The 21,225-nt window shown below is 42.5% G+C and overlaps 1 protein-coding gene across 1 annotated transcript; it reads right to left on the bottom strand.

Moving 5' to 3' along the window:
• Window positions 1-7,444: 7,444 nt before the first annotated feature.
• Window positions 7,445-20,505, bottom strand: XKRX (XK related X-linked). Its single transcript, XM_035024853.1, has 3 exons — window positions 19,555-20,505; window positions 15,451-15,719; window positions 7,445-10,070 (listed from the first exon to the last, which is right to left on the bottom strand). The coding sequence occupies exons 1-3, from the start codon at window positions 19,887-19,889 to the stop codon at window positions 9,325-9,327; spliced, it is 1,350 nt and encodes a 449-aa protein (XP_034880744.1). The 5' UTR covers window positions 19,890-20,505; the 3' UTR covers window positions 7,445-9,324.
• Between the last annotated feature and the right edge of the window lie 720 nt (window positions 20,506-21,225).

Genomic DNA, 21,225 nt, shown 5'->3' with positions numbered 1-21,225 from the left:
TACAGTACCTCAACTCTCTCATAATACAGAAATAATAACTGATTAAAATGTATCATGTATGCCACATACCTAGAATTATACCAAGTAGTACAAAGGACCAAAAAAACAAAAACAAAAACAAAAACAAAAACTGTATCAATCCTACCTATTCTTCTACCTATTCTCAAGGCATCAGGGTCAGAGGAAACAGGGCTTTTGGAAATGTAGAATATTCTAAAGAAGAAAATTATCACCTCTAATTCCACCATGCAGAAATAACAAATTAAGGTCTTAGTGTATATTTGACACCTTCCAGACATTTTTCTCTGAAAACAGATGCATGTCTTTAAAAAAAAAAAAAAGACATTTGAACAATACTGTACGTGTTCTTTCATGGCCTGTTTTTGTTTTGTTTTGTTTGTTTGTCTTTCTGTGTGTGTGTGTACCGTTATATCCTTTGGGTAATCATACTAAAGTACATCAAAACATTGTAGTTATAAAACATGACCTAGTTTAGTGCCATTTTCTTCCCACAGCTGTTTCATTAACCACAATCAGCCTTTTAATGAATATGTGCCACATGTGCCAAAGGAATGGTCATTTCTGGTTTGAACTCTTGCAGCTGGTCTCCTGGCTTCTAGTTTTACCCTACTCTAATCCATCCTTCCCACAAACACCAAAATAATCGTCCTGAAATACCCCTATGTCACTACTCTGCTCAAAAACCTTCTAGAGGTTATGCACCGTATGATTCCATTTATATGACATCCTCAAAAAGACAAAACTATAGGGACAGAGAACAAGTCAGTGGTTGCCAGGGGCTAGGGGTGTTAGGAGGATGTGATTACAAAGGGGTAGTATGAGGGAATTCTTTGGAGGTATTGGAATTGTTCTGTGTCCTGACTGAAATGGTGGTTACATACATCTCTACATGTGTTAAAATTCATAGAGCTCTACATTACCCCAGGATGTCCATTTTTTCCATACGATAATTTTTTAAAGCCTTCAATGATTTTCCATTGCTTAGATTCAAATTCAGCACTAAGCCAACATATGGAAGGTTTCCGTGGCTCCCCCGTCTACCTTTCTAACCTCATCTCCTTACTGAACCTCACCCCCAATGCACACTATATTCCAGCCACACTACAACTTCTTGCTGTTCAGTGAACATATGTCACATGTGAACTTGATACCTGTGTGTCTTTGCTTGTAATGATCCCTCTGCTAAAATGCATCCCCACCCACCACCAGTGGCAACCCTGCTTGTCCTTCAAGGCTTAGTTCAAATCTCACATCCTCTGCGGACCTATCCTCAGCTCCTCAGTCAAAACTGAATCTCTCTTTCCTCAGTGTTCCCACAGCACTTTACTTAGATCTCATTGCCTGACACCACCAGGTATTATAGGGACAGCCCAAGCAGAAGCAGGCTCCAATGACTAGGCAATAAAACCCCAAACCTCACCCAGAAGTATTCACTTAGTGTCAAGCATTTGCATTCCTTCTTTCCTTTCCTCGGTGCCCAATGACCCACTGGTTTCCAGGGCAGGCTACACCTGCAGACTTTAGTTGTGCCCTGTTATTTACCTCCCCAACCTTCAAACCCCAGCTTCAACTTCATTCTCAAATACATTCCTGCTTTTCTGCTCTGGCGCTGGATTTCTGGCTTGGCCCCAAGCACATGATTCTTCCATGCCACTCCCAGGATGATCTAGTTTTCTGACCTATGCCTGTTCAATCCTACTCTCCTGGCTGAAAGACAAGGGAGCTTGCCTAACAGGTGTGGGTACCTGGGGCTGAGGCTAGTGGGAGGAATGTCTCATTGGGAAGCGAGCCAATCCAATGCGGAAGAGCAAATTGGAGAGTCAAGTGAGGCAGGCAGAGGTTGGTAAACCAGAGCAGCAGAGCCAAATTACGTCAAGAAACCAAGGAGGGACTAGAGCCTAAAGCCAAGAACATGAGCACATGCAGATGGCTGGGAACCATATTAGAGCAGGCTAAGCCATAGGCTAGTTGGGTAAATATTGACCTTTGCCTGTTCCCTTCTGTTATATGTGAATGCACCTGCCCCCAGTTAAAGAGCCAAAGATGAGTATAAAATACCCAACTTCTTCAGTCCTACCCAGTCCAGACCATGGGACCCAACATCTATGGGAGGCAGTGTGGTTGATTGGAAAGAATATGAGCTTTGGAATCAGAAAGACCAGAGTTTAAATTCTGACTCTTCCCCCTTATTAGTTGTGTTATCTTGGGTAGTCACTCAGCTTCAGCTTCTTCATCTGAAAAATGGAGATAGCATCTATCTCAGAGGATCATGATGATGATGAAATGAAATTGTGTAAATGAAACAACATGGACCTTGGTATCTCATAAACACTCAACAGATGACAGCCCACTTCTTTAAAGGGCACCTATCATAATTTGCCTCATATTTCTAGTCAGTTGTATGCAATACATGTCTCTCGCTCTCTCCAATCAGATCTTAAACTTGAAGGCAGACACTGTGTATGAGTCATTTTTTACACGTCTTTACTTTTTAAATATATTTTTCTGATTGCAAATATCATGTAAAGTTATACAAAATGTAAATATTGCAAACTATTTAACACAGAAGAAATCCCCCAACACCCCCTCCCAACCAGAGAGCTGCTGTAAATTAATTTGGAGCATTTTTCTCCAGCTCCCGCAACTACCATATAGTTTGTTTTGTTTTTACAAAAGCAGGATCACTGTTAAAGTATGATTCTCAGAATGTTTTTTTTAAAGTTTCATACAAATAGAGAGTGAGCATGTGTCAAAGTTTAATTTTAACTCACAAACGAGGAAACCAGAAAGATGGCAAAGTTCACTCAAAAGAGGATATGAGAACTGGCATTTTATAGTCCCCTTAAAAACAAAGAAATGCTAAAATAACACTAAAATAATATTGCTAAGTTAGAATTAAAGCTGATTAGTCCTACAAGGCACTAAGAACCAAAATCATGCTTTAGGCAGATAGAAAATCTTGTTGCATTTGGTGAGTTTCATGGATATTTAAAATGACTGAACCCTAATCACTTGTGCTAAATTACAATTCTCTAGGTGTAGAGAGTCAGATGACCCTCAGGCCTGTTAGAAAATGCTCTTAAGGTGACATTAAAGTATCAAGTAATCATCTTTTTCCTTTGTATTAGTTTCCTAGTGCTGTTATAATAAATCATCACAAACAGTTGTGATTTAAAAAACACATTTATTTTCTTACAGCTCTGGAGTTCAGAAGTCCGAAATCAGTTTCACTGATTTCAAGGTGAAATCAAGGCTGAAATCAAGGTGTTGGCAGGGACATGCTCCTACTGGACACTCTCTGGGAGAATGTTTCCTTGTGTTTTACAGTTTCTAGAGATGCATTTCTGTTTGTGGCCCCTTCCTCCATCTTTAAAGCCAACAGTCTAACGTCTTCCATATCTGTGTCTCCATCTCCACATCACCTTCTCTCTCATGAGGACCTTTGTGTTTACATCCAGCACACCCACATAATTCAGGGTAATCTCTCCATCTCAAAGTCAGCTGATTACCAACCTCAATTCCCCACTTAATTCCCCTTTACCACGAAACGTAACATATTCACAAATTCTGAGGATTAGGACGTGGAGATCTGGGAGGGAGACACTATTCTTCCTATGATACTCATTTCCAAATTTTGAATAATTCTTCATAATCTCGTCCTATACATTTTGTTTTTCAACTTGTTTTTCACCAGTCTTTTCACTTAGCACATACTGTATATGTCTACCCGATTCTTTTTTTTTTTTTTTTTTTTTGTAGTGGACACACAATGCTACATTATGTTTCAGGTGTACAACTTAGTGATTTGACAAGTTTACACATTATGCTTTGCTCACAAGTGGAACTCCCATCTGTCACCATACATCACTATTACAATATTATTGACTTATTCCCTATGCTGTGCCTCTTATTCCCATGACTTATACATTCCATAACTGGGAGCCTGTATCTCCCTTTCCCCTTCACCCATTTGGCCCAATCCCCCACTCCTTTCCCTTGTGGCGACCATCAGTTTGTTCGCTATTTATAGGTCTGATTTTGCATTTTGTTTATGCATTTTTTAGATTCCACTTATGAGTGGAACCATATGGTATTTTTCTTAGTCTGATTAATTTCACTTAGCGTAATACCCTCTAGGTCCATCCACGGTGTCTCAAATGGCACGATCTCATCCTTTTTGTGGCCACATAATATTCCATTATACACACACACGTACACACACACACATCTTCCTTATCCATTCATCTATTGATGGACACTTAGGTTGCTTCCATATCTTGGCTCCTGTAAATAATGCTATAATAAACATAGGGGTGCATATATCTTTTTAATGGCTGGACAGTATTCCAATGATAGAATTATCAGAATTTAATCATTTCCTTATAGGTGGAAATTTAAGTTGTTACCAACTTTTCATTGTTACAAACAGTGCTATAATGAACATTCCTGTACACATCTCTTTGCACAAGTGTGGCTATGTTGCCATAGGAAAAATTCCTAGAGGTTAAAATTCTGAGACAAAAAGTATGCCCATTTAATTTTGACAAATACTGACAAATTGCCTTCCAAAAACTTAGGCCAATACTTTACTCTCATACCAGTGATGAGAACCAGTGGCTATTTATCTCCAATGTCACTTAAGCTCAATATTTGGGATTTGTTTTTGAGTCTTTCAGCATCTATAAAGCACTCTGAAATATCCATGTAGGTTTTCCTGGCACAAAATGAGTTTAATAATTGTTTAATAAATTAAAGGTTAGAACAATGCAAATTCAAATGTACAGCTCAGAGGGCTCACACAGGTTAGCCTTGCTGCTTCCCAGTTTCACATGGTATATGCTTTGTTGCCAAGGCTCATATCACACTTTCTCTGTGCACCCCAGAGGCTCTAAGGTCTAAAGTGTGTGATTAATGGTGCTAGTCCTTCAAGAGGAAAGGCATAAGATTCTGGGCATGTGTGTCCCTTGAAGACAGTAATAAAGCCCAACAGCAAAAGTTTCAGAGAATGAGGTTCCCCACTCTTGGGGAGGTAAATATTTTGGAGGGTCCAGAGTTCACTGCTTTTATACTAAAGGACTTTTCAGAAACAGAACTCCACAGGTTTTTGTTTTTTTTTTAAGATTTTCTTTTTAAGTAATCTCTACACCCAACAAGGGGCTCAGATTCACATCCCCGAGATCAAGAATTGCAGGCTCCGGGCGCCTGGATGGCTCAGATGGTTAAGCGTCTGCCTTCGGCTCAGGTTATGGTCCCGGAGTCCTGGGATCGAGTCCCGCATCGGGATCCCCGCTCTGTGGGAAGTCTGCTTCTCCCTCTGCCTCTCTCTCTCTCTCTCATGAATAAATAAATAAAATCTTTAAAAAAAAAAAAAAAGAATTGCAGGCTCCACAGACTGAACCAGCCAGGTGCCCCGGAACTCCACAGGTTTAGATGGAATGTCCCGGTGAACATTCTACCCTTCAGCTGCTCACACCACCCTTACCATGGAAGTAGCAATCAACTCTGAATGCTGAGGACCATGAGCTTGAGAGGTACAGGTGGGAGCAGGTTAGCTGAAAGAGCACTGAATGTTGATTTAGGCTCTCAGGACTGGGACAGATGGGGGAGGGGCATTATTCTTCCACATCCTTATCCGTGGCCTGCTTTAGAACTAGGAGTCAGCTGGGCGCCTGGGTGGCTCAGTTGGTTAAGCAACTGCCTTCGGCTCAGGTCATGATCCTGGAGTCCCGGGGTCGAGTCCCGCATCGGGCTCCCTGCTCAGCGAGGAGCCTGCTTCTCCCTCTGACCCTCCCCCCTCTCATGTACTCTCTCTCATTCTCGCTCTCTCAAATAAATAAATAAATCTTTAAAAAAAAAAAAAAGAACTAGGAGTCAGCTTCTCAGCAGGAGTAAGGGCAGTGTTGCTAAGAGGAAGTATAAGAGAGTGGGCTTCAGCACTCCCCTGCTGTGGTTGGTTGTTTGGGAGGTGAGGGGGGAGAAGATTCATACAAACCTGGGTAGTAATTGCTCCCTCTAGTTTTATTCCCACGACCAGGGTCTGGAAGCTGTGTGTTTAAGAACACACAGGAGACAAAATCCTGAAACTAGAGAGGAAATGGATCCACCCACCACTCTCCCCCACCTTATCCCCCCACTCCCAGTATATAAGTACCTGTAAACATTAAATATAAGTACATATAAGTACATGTGAACATTAAATAACATCAACCTATAAGTACAGGTGAACACATACTCCATTTTCATCCCAGGCCTTTTAGGACTTGACCTTTTTCTCTCTAGAGTAAATCGAGTGATGCCTCTTGATTACAAGTATTTGTAAGAAAGAAGGCTTGATATGAACCGAGCCACAGCCCAGAAAAGATTCCTGGAACCACTAACATATTAAACTAATTCCACAAAGGACCTAAGAGGATTTAGAGGCTTGTGTCATGATGAAGAGTGTAAGCTCTGGGGTGCCTAAGTGCCTAAGACTGAATCCTGGCTCTGATACTAGCCATGACTTTGGGCAGGTCACTTCACTGTTCTATGCCTTAGAATCTTCATCTGTAAAATGGGGGATGATAGTACCTACCTCATAAGGGATTGTTTTGAGGACTGAATGAAATAATGCATATAAAGCACCGTGCCAGACATACAGTAAATGCTTATAAATATCAGCTATTATTTAATTCTACAGTGCCTCCCAGTTCTATGCCCCATAGAACAAATGAAATTGACAACTATGAGTTTATTTAATACATTCCCTTAACATGTTCATTTGCCCATACTCAGCCTACCGAATTTCCAATAATGTGGAAAAAAAAAAAAAAAAGCTGTTGCTACAATAGCCTCTCTTTCCCACCACACTTCATGGTTCTGCCTTCCTTTTCCAAGACCCATTTGCTGGCCCCATCTCTGCCTCCTCTCCCACTAACACTTGCCCCTACACAACTACCCTGTGTCACTTTAAGATTTCAAAGGGTACAAGGAGAGTAGTCAATTAAAGAGGTGTTTGCAGATGGGAGCACTTCCCTTGCCCCACCACCATATTCCAAAATTTCTCCTTTTCTGGTGTATTGGAAGACTGTTGTGGAACAGAAAGGCCACCACCTACAGGAGGTTCTGAGAATTCATTTGCATAACATATCGCTAGAATCTCTTCTCCTTGGGTTAAGGGCAACAGGTTTTTCAGGTCCAAAGCTGCTCCACAGCCCTCACCCTGAACTCCCTGCATTCCAGAAATATTAAGTCATGGAGGCTGCGGAGGGTAGTGGGAAAAAATACGCCTGGTCCAGTACCAAGGCACATGTTTCTGCCCTGTGTATCTCCACTGTAGCTCTAATTGGCCTGCTTGGCTTAATGTGTGTCACTGTGTTCCCACAGCACCTGTGCCTTAAGCAGCTGATTCATATGGCTTTTATGGACCAAATTACATTTCCACGCTGCTTCTGATTTTAATAGAAGGGCATATTAACCACCAGGGAGAAATTATTGCTTGAATTCCAAAGAGACAGCGTGTTCTTCTGGAGGCCTTAATAGATTCTTTCAAATTCACCTTAAATAACACAGTCAGAAGATGGGAGTGTGAACTTCTTCTGACACCAACCTAAGTCTCTTCATCAAAGATAAAATGATGGATTGACAAAAAAAAAGTGTCCACTGCTCCAAAGCAAGTCACTTGACTCTCCCCCCAAATTAATCTTCCAATCCTTTTAGCCCCCAAACAGTGGTTGAAGATGGGACAACCACACTAGACATGCCAGGAAATAGGAAGGTTCTGGCTAACAGTCTTGCTACTTAAAGGAGGAAGCTCCTCTGCCATAAACTCCTGACACTGGATAAAAGGGAAACGGCTAAAGATAACCTCTTAACATGATCTCATGAGTAAAACTGGATGGGGACGAGAAGTTTTAGGTCAGATCGTTCACAATTTCTCAAAACATTGTGGTAGCAACAATTGGCACACGCTACTAGGAATTCTTGACTTTTCCTGGTGTGTGAGGGGTAAGCATTAGGTAAATGCTGGGGTACTAGGTCCCAATAGGCAGTGGCCATACTAGCCTCGATTCCTCGGTTAACTTAGAGGCATCTAGCTGACTTCCCCATCAAAATACCCCACTGATAGGAGATACACGAGAAAGGGAGATATGCATTCATCCGTTGGGGGTGTGGGAATGAGCAGAAGGATGATAAACATTTCCTTATTAGAAAATAAAACCCGGTGGGCAAAAACCAGTACCAATGATGAGTTAATGTGATCTGCTTTCCCTCCTCTGTCTTCACTCTACCTTGGAGTATTAGCTGCCATCCAAAAACCCAAACAGCATGAAGGTAATAGCCCAGCTATTATTACCTTCTCTCTCCCCTGGGCGGGGCGGGGAGGGGGGAACCAGCAAAATACTCAGAACAGTAGGAGACACAACACAATCTTCATTTCTTCCATACATTAGAAACATTTTCAATTACAGTTCAGCTTCTCTGAGATCTATCTCAAGTAGTAAAATGACAAGAGCACAGAAAAACCAGGTTGGAGGGAATTCCTGATAACGAGGCACGAAGTGAGAGATTTTACTCAACCACTCCATTCCACAAGCTGGATGCCCCTGCAGGTCCCTGAGAAAGAGTCATTCTGGCTTATGCCCTGCAGGAATCCTACTCCACACTCCCTCCTCGGAGTGTGCCTAGGAAGGGCTGCTTGAAAAGAGAGGTCTTTGATGAATGATCACTAGTAAAATCCGAATGGAAAGCTAACTTGTTTGGGAAGCAGCTCTTTTAGTAGTGGGGGTTTGCTTCTTAAACCACAGTTTCTCAGTGGATTTAAAAAAAAAAAAAAAAAACCAGCCATGCTTACAGTTACAATTCCACATTAATCAGCCAGTTTCCTGGGAGGTACCCATAATTAGCAAGTTGTCACATCCTCTGATCAGATTCTGGTGGAATTCTGGGCCTTCATCTCAGCCCTAGGAAAGCTCAGGAATGCCCTGGAGCAAATGAGCAGAGCTACAAGATCACATCCAGAGAGCTTAAGGTGCTTGGAGGTAAGTTATCCCCTAGGGCAGCCAAACAGCTGCCCTGGGTGGGTGGGGGGTTCACAGTATCTCTGACCCTTCTTGGTTTATAGTAGCTACCCTGGGTTTCCAAACATAAGTCAATCTTAAGGAAATAAATCCCATTTGGGAGCTGCCCTTTCTTCTTAAAGGCTTACCAGAAAATTCAAGAAAATGTCCCAGTGGGTACTCACCTATGAGCCTCATCGTCTCCTTCAGTTTGAAAGATGCTCTTGACCACCCCCAGCCTATCCCAAAAGACCCAGAAGACAGAATCTCAGACAATGCTTTGCCTTGCTTCAGCATCACGGGATGGCTCTGAGTTCTCAATCCTGCCCCGAGGGTGCCGGTGACAGCAGACACAATGGAGGTAGTCCACTACGTTGTGGGGAAAAAGTGAGCGCAATGGGTGCAAGTACTGGAAGAAAAGGAGCATGAAGCCAATGGAAATCAGATAAGCAATGATGAGCTGCAAAGCAATCAAGGAAGGACAGTAATCCAGTAACACTTTGACTCCAAAGAACTTGAAAACCAAAACCATGATCACGTTCTCTACCAACCTTACACTATAGTGCAGGCCCATGTGCCCCCAGTTCTGGCCTTTGTCAACGAGGTCCCTGTCTGCCAGTTTCAACTGCAAAGCTGACCAGCAAGAGAAGTTGATGCCCGCATAGAGAACGGTGATGGAGATCAGCACCACCAAGGTGCCAACCCGGCTGAAATTTTTCTCAATGTTATTGGGCATCTGGGCACCACTCCTCCAGAACTTAACCCAGGGCTCAAAGAGGATGATCAGGAAGTTGAGCAATAAGAAGGGCACAGCCTTCAGTTTCAAGGTGGCTGAGAAGAGCACCAGAATCACGAGGCGGGAAGTGATCTCCAATGTCCGCCAGATGGTGATGCAGAGGACTTCTAACGGCCCAAGGCGAATCTTGTATTCATCATACTTGATCTGGATAGCCAACATATTGCAGAGGGTAGCCCCATAGGTGACAGAGATCAGGGAAAAGACCATTAGCACAGCTGTAAGAAAAAAAAATAACAGAAAAAATAGACAATCAGACTATGTTAGAGAAGCTTGAACTCAGACCCGGAGGTCCAGAGAGAGGATAGGTGAGGCTTGAGGGCCCAGTTAAGAGCAAATTCACATATGAACACAGCTATGTTAGCACAGCACACAGCATGCACAGGAAAAAAAATGGAAAGAAATAAACTAAAATATATTTTTTGTGCTAGGGATTATACCAGTTTTCAAAATCCTTTTTTTCTATGTTTCTCTAGTTTCTAAATGTCCCAAAATGAACATACATTGCAACACTTTAATAATCATGGAAACATACAAAATGAACTTTTTAAGAAGAGTGGATCTCAGAACTAGCATTGAGAGGTCACTAACACAAGAAGAGCACATATATGAAGGGATAAGGCAGCACCCACTTGATGAAATAGGCTTCTGAGCAAACAATGAAGGAGGCAGAAGGAATTCTGAAAAAAGCCAGTCCTAGGAAATTCATAGGTAATGCCTTTGGCTACAGAAGTCCCTTCCTTGACACATACCTTCTTTAAGGAATGAATCTTGTATTTATTTCTAGAATGTGTCAGAACGTATACTGGAAATTCCATGAAGGCAGAAAGGACCATGGCTACTTTGTTCCATGCTGTGTCCCCAGAGCCTAACACACTGCCTGGAAGATAGTAGGTGCTCAATAAATGTTTGTGGAATTAATGAGGAATTCTGAGTTTAGAGAGGCAGCATAGAATATTTACAATTAGAAGCCCTTAGTTCAGCTCTGTGAAAGCCACTGAATATCTATGTGCCTTAGTTCCCCAATTCACTGAGATACTCTAGAATTGCTTGCATAAATCATCAGCAATATCAATTTATCACCCAGGTGCTTTGGTATATTTTAGGAATCTCCAAACTTCTACCAGAGTGGTTTAAAAAATTTTTTTAAACCCCATTTCAAAGCGTATCACATCCATGCCACTGTTTAGAGTTGGGGCCCTGAAGGGTCAGGATGCTCCATAACTTGCTACACTAAGTCTCAAGTATAGATCACACGGTGTCCCTTTCCTTTCATTCCTTTATATCAAAGAATGCCAATCACTAAGAAAAATCTACTGCTCTCAAGGAGAGTGAGAGGCCTGAGGGGTAACTCATCAAAAAAAAAAAAAAAAAAGCTGGAACTTTCTGTTCCCATAAAAATACTAGATCCCAGGGAACTGGAGCCATGGAGATGTCAACTTAATCTGCAAGGAAAGTGAAGACTTCCCCATGGAAACCCAAAAAGAAGCACAGCTTTGTTTCCAAGATCCTTTTCAGCTCTAAGTAGAGTGTTGGAATCTCAAAGACTGGAGAGACTCTCTTGAAGGGTCTCCTCTTAGCCTTATTTTTATTTATTATTTTTCCATGTTTATTGAGATATTATTGACATATAATATTGTATTAGTTTAAGGTGCACAACAAAACGATTTGATATACTCTTAGCTTTATAAACCACTCTTAGTCCCATCCTTAAGAGTTGATGCTCCTAGTTGGGAACGTCATCTAGCCCAAGTGTGGTGATGCTTTCCCTTAAATTAGAACTCATTTATTGATAGTAGTGTAATAAAAGAAAGCCTGATGCTTCCAATAAATGTAAAAACACCTTCCATCTGTCTCCCTACAAATAGACTCATGCCGTAAGAGATCATAATGCTGTTAGTGAATTTGCTCATCTATGCTGATCCAGATGGCCTCCAAGAGAAAAAGAGATTAGAAAAAGGGGTAGCAAGGAGAAGACAGCAGAGTGGATGAAAATGAGGAGATCTAACCCCAAAAACTGTTTACCAAACTTTAAGAGATGGTACTGTCAGCAAGTTTTTAATAGGAGAAAGCACCAAAGAGTTGAAACCAAGGCCTCAGAGAAAGTTTCCCTTGCATCCTTTGTAGAGCGATACAGTTAGAAACATGGGCTCTGCAGGCAGGCATCCTGGATTCCAATCGCATCTTTGCCAACTATTACTTATGAAAGCATGAGGGGAATTTGCTTAACCTCTCAATGCCTCTGTTTCCTCATTTGTTAAAATGGGGGTAATAATTCTATCACAGGGTTGTTGTAAAGATTAAATGAAATAATTACATGCAGGGGGCTTAGAGAAATGTTCAGAACATAGTAGATGCTATCTGCTACCTCCTATCATCATCATCATCATCATTCCCCATTTCCAAAAGACTAGTACGTGCATTTCCCCTACTCAGGCAATCAGGTGATTTAAAAACTAATAGAATACCTAAAAATAAGCCTTACAAAAATGTGCAAAACCTATAGCAAGAAAACGATACAACTTTACTGAAGTACATTTCATTAAATATTTTTTAATGTACTTCAATAAAGCTGTATCATTTTCCTGCTCCGGCCTTGCACATTTATGGCATAGACTGTGGGGTTATTTCCTGGATGTATACTTATCTCCAGACTCATCGAGCTGGATATGTTAAATAGGTAGAGGTTTCTGTCAATCATACCTCAATAAAGTGATATAAAACTATTTAACGAAAAAAAAAACTATTTAACGAAATGGAGAGATACATCACCTTCTAATATGAAACTGATTGATCCTGTAAAGATGTAAATTCCCTCCAAAACAACCTAAATAATTTAATGCAAGCCAATACACAGTCTCAATAAAATTTTTTTTCTTTTGTTGTTGTTACTGTTTTGCTTTGTTTTGTATTTTGGTGGGGGAATTGACAAACTGCTTGTGGAAATTCATCTATTTGGAAGATTGGGCTAAATTGCCCTATCAGATAGGGGTTGTGAAAGGCCTTTGTGAGAAGTGCACAAGATCCAAAAGCAATAAAGAATTTAAATGCATAAAAATTTAATACTTCAGAAAGCCAGAAGACCATTTAAAATGTGTGTATGTACACAAATACAAAACACATAAATGTATACATACACACTTATCTACAGCAGAGAAAGGATTAATACCAGAATAAGAAAACTGCTCCTGCAAATTAATAAGAAAAAGACAACCCACTATAAATCAGCAATTTAAAGAACACAATAACCAAACATGAAAAGATGCTCAGCTACCCTCACAATTAAGAGCAAATTATTTAAGTAATCAGTTATTTTATAATTATACAACTAAATAATATTTAGTTTAATATATAAAGAAAAAGCACATTCATACACCTCAGGTGGGAATATAAATTCACACCACCTTTTGGGAGGGCTATTTGGCAGTACTGATAAAATTCCAAACATGCATAGCCTCTCACCCAGCACTTCCATTGCTAAGAACTTATCCTAGGAAGTCTCATTCTGGTACACAGATACTTATAAAGATGTTCGCTGGAGCATAGTTTGTGATTAGAAAAAACTTTTTTAAATGCAAAAATCAGAAACAAACTTTAATCCTACCAATAGAAGATTAGAGAAATAACAAAGAATGGTCCAGTTCATATAAAGAAAATATATGTTATCTATTTATCATTTACTATTATATATGCATATATAAGTAACCGTTGAAGGAAGATATATTGGCATACTTTTGAAAAAAGACATGTTGAACAGAATGTTTAATACAGCCCTTTTTGACGAAAATATATATACATATATATTGTATGTATGTTTACATAGTAAAGAAAAAAAGAGTCTGGAAGGATATATACTGAATGGTTAACAGAGATTACTTCTGGGGAGTAAAATTACATCTCCTATTTGATATATGTTCTGTGTGGTTTTGACTCTTTATCATAACCATGTCTGATTTTTATAATTAAAAAAATAAGGACCGGGCGCCTGGGTGGCTCAGTCGTTAAGCTTCTGCCTTCGGCTCGGGTCGTGATCCCAGGGTCCTGGGATCGAGTCCCACATCGGGCTCCCTGCTCCGCGGGAAGCCTGCTTCTCCCTCTCCCACTCCCCCTGCTGTGTTCCCTCTCTCGCTGTGTCTCTCTCTGTCAAATAAATAAATAAAACCTTAAAAAAAAAAATTAAAAAAAATAAAATAAAAAAATAAGGACCAAAAATAGTAATACATGGTCATAGCAAAAATTTTAAACCATATAAATTTCAAACCATACAGAAGGGTATAAAGTAAAAGGTAAATGTCAAAGGACTTCTCATTTTCACTCCCCAGAGGTAAATGGTTTCTGACATATCTTTCCAGAAATTTTCTACGCATCTGTGATTACTTGCAGGTCAATCGGTTTGTGCATGCATTACTTCTGTAACGTATACATATTTTAATTAGATGATTTGATGACCTTCAAAATTCTCAGGAGGAAAAGCATCATCACTTCCTTTTCTCTTCACACTACCGTCAATCCTAGGTACGTAAAAAGCTTCAAGACCAACAATTCCATGAACAATTCTTAGTGGAGGAAAAGAGAAAAGGGAACAAATTCCCTCCTTAGGTTCATTTGTGACATGCGGCTTTGCCAAGCAGAATCAGCATCTAATAATAAGGAAATGGTTCAAAATTGTACCCACAGCTGTACCAGCTCCAGCCCAAGCAGACGAAGCTAATCTTGAGCTGTTAAAACTCATTAACAGTACTTTATCTTGACTTTGAAAACATGACTCACATTTCCTCCTCTCCTAGAGGTCTTACTCATCTAAGGATCCGTCTTTTACAAGTGGGAAATTAAGACTGTGACCTCTTGGGTAACTTCCTCCAAAAATCACACAGAAGGTCGGTACTGGGACCAAGGCTCATTTTCACCAGTATTCATTCCACACCCCCATTTCTTTCTCCCCACTGGAGTTGAGAGAAGTAATTAAATCAGTGCTTCCCAAATGTGGCTGATCAGAATCAACTGGGGTATATTTTTTTAAATACAGATTCTTGGCCTCCCCACACTCAGATTGAGTCTGGTCTGAGTAGGAGAAAAAATTCTTTTAAAAAGGAGCTTCCACCCAGTAATATGTTTTCTCGTGATCAGTAATATTTGGGAACCTCTTATTAAAAGATGGCCATCCCTAAACCCAAACAAACAAAAAACCCTCAGTATAATTTAAACACTCAGGGCTAGGGAAAGTGTCCTACTGACTGCTGGTATTACCAGCTACTTCTGGGTCCAGAGAGGGCTTATCTGTGGCATTTTTAGCCTTAATAGCTTATGCCAGTTAAAGAAATCTGGCAGGCCTAAGATGTCTGGCTCCCCAACTTCTTTGACTATCTACCAGTGCTGTTCAAAGGTTCTGTAATACCTGTGCTATCCAATACAGTAACCACGGCTATTGAACACTTGAAATGTGGCTAGTATGACTGAAGAAGTAAATTTTTTATTCCATGTTTCATTTTAATTTAAATAGCCCCATGAAGCTGATGACCAGTGTATTGGACAGCTCAGGTCTGGATTTCTAAGACCCTTGATTTAAATGGAGCCCTCCCCTCTCCTGATCCCACTCACCTCTACCCAGGGGAACCTCTGCAGAGATCAGAGTCACATAGAGCTGATAGGTCAGCTGGGGCACTGAGCCCAGGAAGGCTTGGATCTGTGACATACGTTTGTAGGCATTGCGGTGCATAGCCAGGGTCCGGATGGAGTGGCCCACCTCCCATTCTATCAGCACCTCCTCGCCATTTATTAGCATCTTCTTTCGGGTGAGGCTGACATAGGGCTCCTCCTGCCCCTCTTTCTTCCACAGTGTGAGGTACTTAATCATGGCCTCCAAACATCTGCAGAGGTAAAGCATCACGGGTACTTAACTAAAGCTGTCCTGGGAAGGAAGGTTGTAGGATGAGGGGAGAATAATACAACTCAGGGAGTTTGTGCTGCTTTTTGCCATTCCTTAATTCCCATTTTACTCATTTCTCATGAGTCAAAGAGTTCGTCATGCCTTCCACAAGTTACTTGAGTTTAAATCCTTTTTTGTTTGGCTGGCCATCTACTGACCTCTGTGAACACCATCTCAGGGTGTTTCTTGGAGGATTTAAGGAATTGCTTTGTCTCCTTAAGAACAGGCCTATAGTAGAAAAGCACTTTGGACACAAAGATATTATGTAAATAATGTGTTGGGAGAAAACGATGAAGGTTCTTAAAGGCCCCGGTTTTCATAACACCTCAAGTTCCTGAGGGAAAGCATTCTTTATGCAAAGCATTCAGCTCCATACTTGGGGCTTTTGAGTTCTGCTTTTTTCAAGACAAGGCCCACAACTGTAATTGTCTTGCCAAAAAGTCTTGGAGGGGGATCTAGAAAAAAAAACCTCACATCTATACAGTGATGCCATTCAAGAACAAAGGTACTTAAAGACTTGACAACTCAGAACTGAATGTGCTACATCCCTCAGGAACATCAAAAGATCTCTCTGAAGGTTATTTTTGGGGCCTCTTGATCTGTTTGGGGCCAAGAGCCTTTTAAACTTCCTTCTTTCTTTACAGAGAGGAAAACATCCTTATGAGAGCCTACCAACCTTGAAATAGTGAGAAGACCCCATTTCTTGCTGTCTCCCTCCCATCTCTCCCACATGAATCAGAAGCCTTTAAGCAATTCTGATGTGGTGACTAGAAGAGAGGCAACTAGAACATCTTGTTTTGGAACACCTGAGTTACCGCTTCCTCCACTCACCCTGAAATGAATAGAAACTGTGGACTATTATAATAAGCAAGAACAGTTGTGGTGAAAAGTAAGCTGTCTTTCCTGACTGAGGGCATGGGTTGTATTTATCTTGCCCACCACCCTTATCATGGTGGGTGTTCGATAAATATTTTCTGAGTAATGAAAGAGTAAGAAGGAAGAAAAGAATACAGGGTGAGAAATGATGGGAGGGGAGGATGATAAAAATAATGGCAATGTAATTTAATGGAAAAATAGGCTAAAGACAAGCTCAGAGATTTATATGCTCTCTAGGCCTTTGGCTCCCAATTAGGAAGGTTTGGACATGTGCCGGCTGCCATTGTCCACAGGACCCCTCTGAGACTGGGGCATATGTGTCAGTCTGAAGCATGTAGTTTCTCCCTAGGAAGTGGACGTTTCAAACTCTAAAACGCAGGAGAGGAAAAGGTGGAAGGAGGAGAGAACAGAGAAGAAAACAAGCTAAGTGCATTTCCAACAAAAGATTTTAGATTTTAACCCAGGCCCATCAGTGCTATTGCTGAATAAAATACTGGGGGAGGTAGCGGCAGGAAGCATTCTGTTTATGCTTCTAAAGGCTATTCACTGGTTTCAGTGAGGGTGTTCGCCTTGTTACAAGCCTCAGTAAATTAGAGCACATTTTCATTTTCAGAATATCTTTGCATTTCATATAAGGGAGCCAGGCCCTCCAAACACCTTCATGTGCCTAATAGCACTAATCAAGTTCCTACCTACCTAAAAAGTAATTTGCCTTGAACATAAGCATATCAAGGATATAATTTATGAGCTTTTAATTATTTTTTCCCTGCTGTCAGGTTAGCTGATTATTATAAATGCTTTCCAATCATTTCTAGTGGAAGCTAAATAACAAAAATGAAATACAGTACTCAATACTCCATATGGTGGGTCCGAGTCAAAGCTGGCTTGGGAGGCCACAAAGCAAAGGAGGGAAGTCTAAACTCCAGACTGGGGCAGTACTTGCTGAAATTTGCACCTTCAGAGTGCTTGATCTGTTACCTCAGTATATCACATTTGAAAAGGCTGATAAGAATGGTTTTCCTTGTTCCTCTAGTGACATCTCTTAATTTGTGGGGGTTTTTTTGTGTGTGTTTTTTTAGAGAGAGAGCACGAGTGAAAGCATGTGCATGCAGGGGGTGGGAAGGGGGAGAGGGGGAGGGAGAGAGAATCTTAAGCAGGCTCTACACTCAGCATGGAGCCCCATGCGGGCTCCATCTCAGGACCCTGAGATCATGACCTGAGCTGAAATCAAGAGTCGGACACTTAACCAACTGAGCCATCCAGGTGCCCCAACATCTCTAAATTTCTTGGTTCCAAGTTCAAGATGAAGTATTTCTTTTACAGCTTAACTTCAAAGATTTAGAATTGGAAAGGAGCTTTAGATTGCTTAGTCCAAAGGCCGCATATAGGCCAGCTGAGTCATATCTGACCAACAGCTGTGGTTTGTCCATACTGTGTTATTTAGTCAAGTTGCCGAAAGTCAAACTGATATTTCATATAAAATCCTGTCTTGGAAGCTTCTCTTGAAAAGTTGGGGAATCTGGCAATACTGGGTCTGAATTCCAAAAGCGAAACAATGGGCTGGAACTGTAGAGTAGCCGCCTCCTTTAGGCAAATCATGCAGACTCTAGCTTGCCACACTACTCTCCATCATTTCTCTAACACTGAGACTTCCTTTTCATTTATCATCACACATGAAGCTACTGGTTTTCTCATACTGGGCCTGCTTCACTCATTTATGAGACCTGCCTGGCCCCTGTAAGCGTTTGCGTTTGAGACCCATGATCTAGCCCAACCCATTTATCATACAGATGAAGAGACTGGGGCCCAAGGCATCTTCAGAGATTTCACCAAAGCCCTGCAACTAACTAGTCAATGACAGAGGGAGGACTAGACTCCAGGCTACTGGAATTCCAGGCTACCGTTTTCTCTAATGGAGCCTAATCAGTCCCTCCTTGTTTGAGCATATATTGATTTAAAAAAATTTTAAGGCAGGGGAGTTCCATCCTTGAACAGTTTCAGGCTGTGTTTAGTTCTCTAAGGATGAAATATCTTCCCACTGCAATTACAACATCAACACTCTGACACATATTCTTCAGCTGATTGCAATCAAGACAAACTTGGTCCATTCTTTCCTCCTGACTTCATAAGTTTTGCAACATCTCCCTACCTTGAAAATCCCATAGCGTCCAGATGAGACTGCTGACACAGAAGCCTGTCTCCCTAAGATAAGGCACATTCTCATCCCTTCAAGGCAGTCTGAATGGAAAGACTTGATATTATTACAGTGTACTCCAGCATCCAGATGGAGAGAGATGGACTATCTTCTTCTGCCCCCTCTAACCATGTACCTTTACTGCAGAAAGATACAAAGAGATACACAAGAGACTGGTGAACCAACAGAAAAAAAAAAAAAAAACTACAATGGGTTGGGGTACTAGATGATGACAAATAGCTGAAAATATTTTCCAGATGTCAAATAACTCTGGAAAATTTGAAAATGCCACCACCATCAGCCCAAGCAGCTCAGGGTAAAGAAATTGAATGTGAGATCCAGTTTATAGAGTGTCTAAAAGGCAGAGTCAAAATAACACACTCTGAAGCTATGGCCGGTGCGCACAGGTTAAGCACGTCAGCTGGTCCTGTACCAATTTTCACAACTCAAATCCGAACAGCAAACACTGTCTACCGAAGTCTCAGCAATGGTACCATACATGGTTTTGGAACACAGGTACATGCCACATGTTCATTGTGGTGGCATCTAAAGTTTCAGATAAGATTTTCTGGATGGGAGGCAGGGAAGCCAAGAGTGGGAGGGAATGGGAGAATTGATTAGAGGCACAGTATCAGTCTTGTAAATATTAGCTTCATCTTTCTCTGCACAAACCCTATGGGGGTGGTAGAAATGAAAAATTGCTCACCTGATAACAGGTCCCAAGAGGATTAGATGCATAAACAATGACAGCGGCTTGTCTTTGGCCAGATCTCTGTGAACAAAAATGAGGGTCAACTGGACCATAATGGATGAAAACATAAAGAAGGATAAGGTGTATGTCATCCAGTAGGTTTCGCTATTCTTTCGGTAGATTCTGACCATGTACAAGGCAGATGCAGCCTCCCCACAGTACAAAAAGGTGGAGAAGAGGATCCCAAATGGAAAGGTAAATCGAGGGTTGGGCCCACGGATGACATCTTCCTCCAGAGATGAAGTTGGATCCACGGTGGGCTCCTCAGGAATTTCATAAACTCGGTCCATTGTCGAGGTTCTGAGCAACCCCCACCCCCACCCAAGAGAACCCTGTAGCCAATGCAGTCCAAGTATTGAAGAGAGCTGTCAAGTACAATTCCAGAGCGGAGATCTGCTAGTTAGAGTAGGAGACTCCTCTTTCTAGTTTCAAGTTACACTTGTTGGGAGTATGGGACAGAGAACCCGGGAGTACCACTTTGAACTTGACTCTTCATTGGCCCAGGCTTCCAATCGTCCACAGACGTGCTAAGAAACCTGGACAGGGCAAAAGCAAGCATTTTAGCGCCCAGTCCGGAGTCCAATTCCAGGCACGTGAAAGGCTTGGGGACAGCTGTCTCCTTGGCCCCTTCTCCTTCCGCAGCCCCGCAGGGAGCGGGGTAGCCACTCTGTCGGGGGCACCAACACTCAGCAGCACCTCTCGAGGAGTCCTGACCAGCACGCCCTCTCAAACCTGCCGAGAACTGAACCAGGGCAGAAGAGGGGGTGCAGCCTGAGCGTCCCTTCGGGGGCTCATTTCAGTGCCTAGGTACCCTAAGCTATCGTTAGGCTGTGGCTACTAGCTCGCCTGCTCGCCCGCTCGCCGCTGCTCCCTCAGGAACCGCGCCGAGTCCAAGCTTCTCCAGCTCGCTCTGCCGATTCCCCAAGCTCCGCCCCCGAGGCAGCCGGCCGGGGGCTGGAGCAAAGGCACCAACCCGGGCCCGGAGCGCAGGCTGGGGGGAGGGGCGGAGCGCCCCCGCGCTCCAGGAGCCAGAGAAAGCTAGAGGGGCGTCTTTCCCACAGAGAAACTTTGCGAGCGAGAAGCACGACGTGCGGGGCGCCAGCCCGGGAGGGCAAAGGCAGATGCCGTCAGACTCTTGGACGCCCCGTCGGCTGCTGGGGTCCTCCCTGACCTGCAGTTCCAGCTGGGAGAGATCGGCGGCTTGGGAAACTAAGGCACTGAAGGCGGGGGCGGGCCAAATGGGAGGGACGGCTGGGGCCAAACAAAACCAGCCTGCGAGTTCCAGGGCGGGCAGCCCAAGGATGCTCCCCGTGGAGAGGCGCGACAAACCAAAGGGGGGACTTGGGCTGGCCTTCGGAACAGCTTCTCACCACGGCCGCCGGATCCCAGAGGGAAGCCACAGCTTTCCTCTTCCCCCAAAGCAGCAGACGCCCACTTCTACCCCGCCCTCGGGAACTAGCTAGCTCGCACACTTGCACAACCCACGCGGTTAGGCAGGTCTCTCTCTCTCTCTCTCTCTCTCTCTCTCTCTCTCTCTCTCTCTCTCTCCTCTTTCCCCTCTCCCTCTCTCTCTCTCTCTCTCTCTCCTCTCACCCCTCTCCTCTCTCTCTCTCTCTCTCTCTCCTC

Source organism: Mirounga leonina, unplaced genomic scaffold (genome assembly GCF_011800145.1).
Source record: "Mirounga leonina isolate KUSES-001 unplaced genomic scaffold, KU_Mleo_1.0 Mir_101414, whole genome shotgun sequence".
Taxonomy (NCBI): Eukaryota; Metazoa; Chordata; class Mammalia; order Carnivora; family Phocidae; genus Mirounga; species Mirounga leonina.
The sequence above is the reverse complement of the archived record's forward strand: the minus strand, read 5'-3'. Positions and strand labels throughout refer to the sequence as shown.

What these genes read in the sequence shown, in the direction of transcription:
- XKRX (XM_035024853.1), bottom strand. Translation starts at nt 19,889, where the DNA reads ATGGACCGAGTTTATGAAATTCCTGAGGAGCCCACCGTGGATCCAACT. An exon ending in CTCTTGGGACCTGTTATCAG is followed by an intron (nt 15,720 to 19,554) that starts GTGAGCAATTTT and finishes TTACCTCTGCAG; the next exon opens with ATGTTTGGAGGCCATGATTA. An exon ending in AGAGGTTCCCCTGGGTAGAG is followed by an intron (nt 10,071 to 15,450) that starts GTGAGTGGGATC and finishes TTTTTCTTACAG; the next exon opens with CTGTGCTAATGGTCTTTTCC.